This window comes from Canis lupus, chromosome 17, assembly GCF_011100685.1.
Source record: "Canis lupus familiaris isolate Mischka breed German Shepherd chromosome 17, alternate assembly UU_Cfam_GSD_1.0, whole genome shotgun sequence".
In the NCBI taxonomy this organism is placed as follows: Eukaryota; Metazoa; Chordata; class Mammalia; order Carnivora; family Canidae; genus Canis; species Canis lupus.
In genome coordinates this window covers 37,652,651-37,661,035 of record NC_049238.1, presented here as the reverse complement: position 1 = coordinate 37,661,035, position 8,385 = coordinate 37,652,651, and the positions used below count along the sequence as shown (strand labels likewise).

The 8,385-nt window shown below is 45.6% G+C and overlaps 1 long non-coding RNA gene and 1 gene segment (V, D, J or C); one reads left to right on the top strand and one right to left on the bottom strand.

The window, feature by feature from the left end:
- Positions 1–252: 252 nt before the first annotated feature.
- LOC111090435 lies at positions 253–2,038 on the top strand. Its single transcript, XR_005372436.1, has 3 exons — positions 253–334; positions 436–596; positions 1,784–2,038. It is a non-coding gene; the product is annotated as an uncharacterized LOC111090435 (long non-coding RNA).
- A 444-nt stretch (positions 2,039–2,482) lies between these two features.
- On the bottom strand, positions 2,483–3,773 carry LOC111090434. The segment is given in 2 exon segments: positions 2,483–3,091; positions 3,651–3,773. Coding segments are annotated over 2 exon segments (429 nt in total).
- Positions 3,774–8,385: the final 4,612 nt, after the last annotated feature.

The following is an 8,385-nucleotide window of genomic DNA, read 5'->3' as shown; positions in this document are numbered from 1 at the left end:
GCAAACATTTCTGCTCAGCAGCTGTTGAGATACCAAACAGTCCCCTTGCCTAAGAGGAGATAGCTAGAACCACAAGACCTCCTTGGGTGATGAGCTTGAGTGCATTAGATTTGTGTTCACAGATGTAACATTGTGAAAGCAAGTTATAGATTTGAAAAAATTTTCTCCAGTATCACAAAGGCTTTGAATTGCTGTTTACCCACAGAATCTATGAATTTTATAGAACTAGCCTAGGGTTCTAGAACTTTGATCATTCACTTTGTAAATGAAAAACTTAGGAGCCTCTCCTTGTTTTTGTGATTTGTGAACTAAAGTCACTGCCTGGCAGCTGATGGTGAGTTTGCCTCCTGGAGTCATGGACTCAGAGGCTGGGAACTTGGTCAGCATGATGTCTTCTCTGGCCCCAGAGAGTAAACATGATATAATTTTCTCCAGTGTTCTCCAGATTGAAGCCACCATATTACCAGCAGAGTGAATGTGGTTCCTCACACTGCAGTGTGGGTACTGTGCTGTCTGCCATGGCCCCTTAAGAACTCTTCCTCTCAGTGATTTCCCTTCCTGTGGCCACATCCCTTTGCAGCTCCATCTGTCAGGAGGTAAAATCTATATGTTCAGCCCTTGATTCTGGAATAGCCTGTGACTTGTGTTGGTCAATAGAACGTGGCAGACAGGCTATTGTTCTAGCTTCAAGCGTAGGCTCAAGAGATCTTGCATAATTCCTTAGTTTCTTGGCCCCTACAACTTCCCTGTGAACAAGTCCTGACAGGGCTTGCTGGAAGATTAAAGGCCATGCAGAAAAGAGCTCAGCTGCCAAAGAGCTATTTTACAGTAGCCTATGGCCAGCCAACCCTCAACAGTCCATAGAATTATGAGCCAAATAATGACTAAACATTTTCTAAAGCAGATGAAAAAGCTAACCCACAGATCCTAGAAGTTCAACAACCCACAAACAGGATCAACACAAAATAAAGAAAATCACATGTAGGTACATCCTTGTCAAACTGATAAAAACTGGTCATAAGAAGAAAACCTTAAAATAATCCAGTCAGGGAAAAAAAGTATTGGAGAACAAGAAAAAGGACTGCACACTTCTTATCAGAAAAACATATGTAGCTGACCACAGGATAGCATCTTCAAGCATTGAAGGAAAAATATGTTAATTTAGAATTCTATTTCTAGTAAATATATCCTTAAAAAATAAAGGCGAAATAAAGCCATTTAAAGATGAAAAAGAAACAATTTGTCATCATCAGACCTACACAGAAGCACATAGGAAAGTTCTGGCAGAAGATAAATTTCACCAGATAGAAACACAAAAAAATTGAAGAGCACCAGAAGTGGTAAATGATAGGTAAATATGAAAGACTTGTCTTCTGATTTACAATTTCCTGAAAGACAATTGACTATTTAAAGCAATATGAATGAGAATATATTGTAAATTTAAAAACATATGTAATAGCAAAATTCATGACAAGAATAGTATAAAGATTGGCACAGGGTAATGACAGTGCATGGCTCTAAGGATTTCCCCGTGTATGCGAAGTAGGAGAATATTAACTTAGAGTAGACTGGGACAGCTGTCCCTGCAAATGGTAACCCATGGAACAAGCCTTCTTGACCTGAGCACTGTTAACATTGTAGAACTGAAAATTCTTTGTTGTGGAGACCTGTCCTTTGCAACAAATGGCATGAGAGGAGATGCGGGATTGGGAGAAGTATTCATGATTGCTGGTGGATGATGATAATGAAAGTTGCATTATTATTAATTTATAAATTTCTACAGTCAGTTCAGCCCTTTAGAGCCTGCACTTGGGGGTGCCACCCCTCCCCTTGTTGCAACTGAGACCTGAGGCTCCCAGCCCACAACCAGCACCAGCTGGTGGAGATGGGGTGAGACCAGCTTAATCCTTTCAGTCCAGCTGACCTCGCTGACTACAGCTGCATGAGTGAGCCCTGGCAAACCAGAAGAGAAACTACCCAGCCAACCTACAGAATCATAAGAAATAATGAATTGTTGTTCTTTTAAGCCTTTAAGTTTTGGGGTGCTCTGTCATAATGTAATAGATCATAGAACATCAATAAATTATTTTCTTTAAAATATTTTATTTATTTATTTATTTGAGAGAGAGATAGAGCACAAACAAGGAGCAGGGGAAGAGGCAGAAGGAGAGGGAGAAGTAGACTCCCCGCTAAGCAGGAAGGTCAACATAGGGCTCGATCCCAAGACCCTGGGATCATGACCCCAGCCGAAGGCAGATGCTAAACCTACTGAGCCCCCAGGTGCCCCAAGAATAGCAATAAATTAATCCATCTAAAGCTTCTGTCCAGATTACCACTTGACTCTATCCACCTCCACATTTTCCTGTATGTAGATCTGTGGTTTCCTTTTTTTTTTTTTTTAAGATTTCATTTATTTATTGATACGAGGCACAGAGAGAGAGAGAGAGAGAGACAGAGACACAGGCAGAGGGAGAAGCAGGTTCCTTGTGGGCAGCCTGATGTGGATTTGATCCCAGGACCCCAGGATCACCACCCGAGCCAAAGGCAGACACTCAACCACTGAGCCACCAGATGCCCCTGTAAAACTGGTTTAAATGTGAGACAATAACTCTCCAACCTGCCCTTGCTTCACAAGGTCAGAAGACACAGACTCTGAAAGCATAAAGTCTAAATAAACACTGGGTATATCACTTCCCTCATGCTGCAGCCTCCTACAGGAAGCAGATGTCTTTGTTCAACAACTGGCACCCACAGCCCAGACAGGATATTTTTGTCTGGGGACCTGTCACTGAGGGAGGCCAGCTGAAGTGCTGCTGGCAGTAATATACCCCCATGTCTTCAGCCTCCACTCCATGGATGGTGAGGGAGAAATCAGAGCCAGAGCCGCTTCCCTGGAACCGGGACGGGGTTCCAGCAGCCCGGGCATAAGCCCCAAAGATGAGCAGCCTGGGAGCCTCACCAGGCTTCTGCTGGTACCAGGCCATGGAGGTGCCTATGTCTATGCTGCTTTGACAGGTGATGGAGATGAAGCTGTCCGGAGATACCGCCAGGGTCTCTGGGAACTGGGTCAGGATGTGCCGCCCTCCACAGCCTGCAAGGACACCCCATCCGAGCAACGAAGTGTATTACTTCTGTCAAAGGCATCGAGGAAACATCGTTCCTCAGAAGAACCGTGCCATGCTTAAACATGACAGAGACTATAAATCAAGTGTCCCCGGGCCTTCCCACCTTTGCATGTGTCCAAGAATTCACACAGCTTTCAAGTCAATCCTAAGCTTGTCCTTAGGCTCAGGGCAAGCTATGAAAGGTGACCCCACAGGGCACAGCTCCACCTCGAGGGGCATATGGACGTGACTCTCCCTTATAGCCTGAACGGGTCCCAGGTGAGCCTCCAAAGGCAGAGTGGACACGGGGTGGGAGCATGGACAGAGCACTTCATGGTCCTCAGGAGGCCAAGGACAGTTTCCAGGCTGCTTGTGCCTCTGCCTCATTGTCAGCCTTGGCCTCCGTGCCTGGATTTCCTACTAAGAGTTAAGTCAAAACAACACTACATAACCCACTATAATTGCCCAAACCCCTTTTTCAGCACATGGTCTCTGTGTCAAAGGCTAAAGGTCCAGCATACAATCGGCAGTGGGAAACATGCTTACCCTGAAAGCCTATCGCCAGGAGACACAGGAGCTGGGCTTGGAAGCTCATCTTGGAGTGTCCCCTGAATCTGCTGCTTCTGGACCAAAGGGCAAGAGGGATGGGCTGGGCAGGTGGATAGTGGTCAGGGCTGCTCTGGAACAGGGGCCCACGCCCCAGGGTTAAATAAGCCACAGGTCTCCATGGAGTTGATTTGCATGTCTGAGAACCCAACAGAGCTCTTCTCTCCTGCCTCTCAGGACTGGCAGGCTCACTCTGCCTGCAGATGGAGGAGGTAGTGGAGGCAACCGAGGTGCCTGTGGACTAAGCAGGACCAGGGACGTCCTCTGCAGAAGAAGGGATAGAGGTCACCCCAGGGACAGCCAGATGCCTGCCTGAAAAGTGATCACTCAAGGATCTATTGCTATAGAGATGGGGTCTTGTTCTGCTTTCTGCTCTAACTAGATGTCAAGTTAACCATTGATTGAAGCCCAGACAAAATAATCAAGTCAAACTACTTCCTCACAGAGAATATATTTCTGAATATACTCAACAAAGAATGGTAATTGAGATTAAAGTTAAGTTGGGGTTGAAGAAAATAGTTAATAGGAGAAGCCAGATGCCCACAGAGAGAATTTGGGTACATATTGCTGACCCAACAACGAGGCACGGTGTCTAGCCCATGTCTCAGGAGAAGGGATGGTATCTCCTGATCCTGAGACCACAGCAGTAGCCTTTGCCTTCTCTCCTATGTGTTGTGAACTGGAGCAGCCCCAGAGTCTCAGGTTGGATCTTCCGGACTCTTCTGCAGCCTTCCAAGGCAAGGTTGTAACTCCAGGGTCCTGCGGATAGGACCCAGAGAGGACAATGGGAATGAAGTTTTGGAGAACCTATTATTGGGAAGATCTTTTCAGTGTCCTTCTAGCTGCCTCCATGGAGCGTGCTTGTACGGTTCAACCTGGTCCCCTTCTTTTTGTCTATCTGGTTGTCTATTTGTCATCAGCCTCCCTAAGGCAGCTACAGGTCAACAGAACACAGGGAAATGAGTTAGTAGGCAAGTCCCCAGGGGCAGCATACAAACCTGTGTTCACCTTGACTGTTTTGCTTCTAGAACCTACCAATGTTCAGAGAAACTAAGTTCTGGGAAAACAAGAGAGCTGAATAATCCCACTACTGGCATTTGAAATCCCCCAGAAATTTAAGGAGGCATTTAGGAATAGGTTATTTTCTCCTCACTGGAAGTAAAGATTTTTATTGGCTCTACAAAAGAATCTCTCATAACCAAAGAGGAATCTACATGTTAAGGAGGGTTGAAATGCAAACAAGGAGGCTTATGTGGTTGGAAATGAAGGTGAGGTTATGTGTGGTCACTAGATGCGCCCTTCCCCACCCCCCGCCGCTTGCTAGATGGCAGCTCTACACAGAGCTCTGAGGTGCCAGAGCCTCAGAATGGCAAGTGATAGCATTAAGCTTCAGACAGAGAGAATATGGCTTCCTCTACTGTGGACCTGCTAGTAGGCAGCAAGAGACCAGTCCAGAGCCAGTGCTGCTGATCTGGGCTGGTGGGACAAGGATGTAGGCATTGTGCTGTGTGTGATAGAACCAAGCTCACTGATCTAAGAGCACTGGCCCCTTAGGCAAGTGGGATAGCCTCTGAGGGAAATAGGAGTGGAGAGTGAAGGCTGGATTTGCACAAAGTGTCTCTGGCCTGGTGAAAACTCTTCAATAATCATCCTCTTTGAGGTGCCTGGGTGGCTCAGTCAGTTAGGCATCTGACTGTTGATCTCAGCTCTCAGGTCTGGATCTCAGGGTCATGAGGTCAAACCCCTTGTTGGGCTCCAAGTTTGGCATGGAGCCTACTTAAGATACGATGAGATGAGATAAGATCATCCTCTTCTTCATGGAAAATGCCCTGCCCACTGGAAGCAGATTCTCAGCCATCTAAATTTAGAAACTCCTCACCATCCAAAGCAGAGTGAGCCTTTCCCCCATAGATAGGCAAAGTCTAAAAAAATTAGGCATACAGAAAGGAGCTCAGCCTGACCTTTGGAGAACACCACAGTTCTTGGGTGAGCAGGGCAGGCCCTCCCTTAATCTCGGCCCTGGGGAGAGGGGAAGAAGCGTTCCTTTATACCCTAGGGAATGAAGAAGGAACATCAGCAGTGAGCACTGCCTCACCCTCTGCCTAGAGAAGATAATACTCTCCCCGACCTTGTCTGCCTGAAAATTCTTTTTCCTCTTCGAAATCTCTCCTCTCCATGTTGCTTTCCTGACTCTCCATCCAGTGGCCCTTTTTCTTCCACGTCTTCATTTTATCTTTGCTGTAACCGCAGCACACCTCAGTTAAGCTGTATATGTATGTATTCATGAATATGTAATTATTTATGTATGTAGGGGTCCATCTTCCCTATGAGACAATGACTTCCTTGCAGGTAGGAACTAAAGATTTCAATATTTGTATCTCTAGGGCCAAAGGCCAATAGCCCTGTCCTGTGTAAGGAAGTTCTCGCCAGCAGGGACAGCCCAGAAGCTCCTATCTTTTTCCAATGCCTCTCTTCCCCAGTAATGGAGCAGGAGTGAGGGTGAAGGAGATACTCAGGTATAAGGTGTTCTTCCGATCCCCAGGACCTTACCCACAGGCTAATTCTCATGGCAATGTGGTCCCAGGATGTCAGCTGACTTAGAGATGACGTCTTATCAGGAGCCCTGGGGTTTTGGCTGGGCACTTGAGAGGTTGGGTCACAAACAGCCTCCCTGGGCCACGGCTGGCCTGATTCATTACTGTAATATGATAGCAAGACATTTCCCTGAATCCCTGCAGCCCATCCTGGAGGGAAGAGATATACAAATTTGGTGGGAAGGTGGATCATCCTTACTAATAGCCTTCAGCAGAAGCAGATTCTCAGCCAGGTGAGTCAAGAACTGATTTTTGTGTCACAAATTGGAGAAACAGTAGGATGTTATAGTCTTAATTGAGGGATTTATCCCATCTCCTAAGCCATGTCCAGAAAAAATGATTCTTACCCTAAACTTTGTAAAACATTTCAAAATGTCTCATGAGCTTAAGAAAAATATAACCAAATTTTAGTTATTTCCATACTTTGGGCAATTTAGGTCACTCAGCCAATGCCAAGTACACTGTCCCCAGTAAGTAAAAAGAATTAAAAAGGGAGACAAAAGAGGATCATATTTGAGACAGTGACCACAAATTACCCTCCACGAGAACTGAGGACCACAGCCCCGACACACAATCAGAGATCCAAAGGATAATAGCCCACGGCTGTCTCTGTAGAGACAGCTTCTCCCAAGATGGTTAAGGGCTATCTCTGGAGAAGTCTTTTTTGTGCAAGATAATGGATGACACAGCAGGTCATTTAAAATATCCTGAGAAAGGCCTTCCTTTGTGTGCCTCTCTGAGCCTAGGCAAAGCTGGTGTTGGATACACTTAGAGAAATGCCTTGTGAACCTAAGAGAGAGACAGAAAGAGAAAGAGAGTAGTGTGTGTTCACAGAGAATTGGTATTGCAATAGTAGAGCAAGCTGAGTCCATGGCCCCCAGAGGTATCAGATCCTACCTAATCCTGTAATCTAAAATACTACTTGATATGAAAAAGTATCCTTGTGATTAAATTAAGGATCTTGAGATGAGGAGATTATCCTGAATTAACCTAAGTGCAATCACAAGTGTCCTTGTAAGAGAGAGGCAGAGGGAGTTTAACACAGCAGAGGAGAAGGCCAAGCGAAGATGGAGGTGGGAATTGGAGTACCAGCAACCACAAGAACCTGTAAGAGGTGATGTATGGATTCTGTCCTACAGCCTCTGATTTCAGCATGACCCTGATCTTGGCCCAGACTTCTGGACTGTGAAAGAATATATTCCTGTTATTTTAAGCCACCACATTTAGATAGCTTGTTACAGGAGCCATAAGAAACAAACACAAATGGGGCTCAAAGAAGCTCCATACTAAAGGCACTATTGTTTGTAATCTCCTTGGCTAACTTTCTAATGCTGTACCTAAATGGATTGGGGAACATTTTCATGGTGGACAGCGATGTTAGCAAGATGGTGGACTAAGAGGCTCCACCCTTTGTCCTCCTACATAAACAATGATTTAATGGTACTAATGTATAAAAATAGCTCCAAGAGAGTCCCACACTGCAATTAAGAAACTGCAGTAACCTAGTAGAGCACAATACCGAGGATGGCTGCATAGAAAGTGTGGGAAGCATTGACCTATGTCATCCCATCCCCCAGACCACCACAGCTTAGCACCAAGAGGAATCCCTCTGAGCACAAATAAATAAAATCTTTAAAAAATAATAGTAGAGACTTCAACATCCCACTTTCAATAGTAGATATAAACATCCATATAGAAAGTCAATAAACAGTTGACTTGAAAACACTATAGATGGGCGGCCCGGGTGGCTCAGCGGTTTAGCGCCGCCTTCAGCCCAGGGCGTGATCCTGGAGACCCAGGATCGAGTCCCATGTCGGGCTTCCTGCATGGAGCCTGCTTCTCCCTCTGTGTGTGTCGCTCATGAATGAATGAATAAAATCTTATTAAAAAAAAAAAACACTATAGATGAAATGGACCTAACAGACTTCTACAGAACTTTCCCTGAGATGCTCAGGAGTCCCATGCAGACTGCATATTACAGAGGTGCAGGAGATGCTGGCAGGGAAGCAGAGGAATGAAACAGGGAGAAGAAGATGGATAGAGAACCATCCATCAGCAGGGCAGTGTTGAGTGAGGTTGCC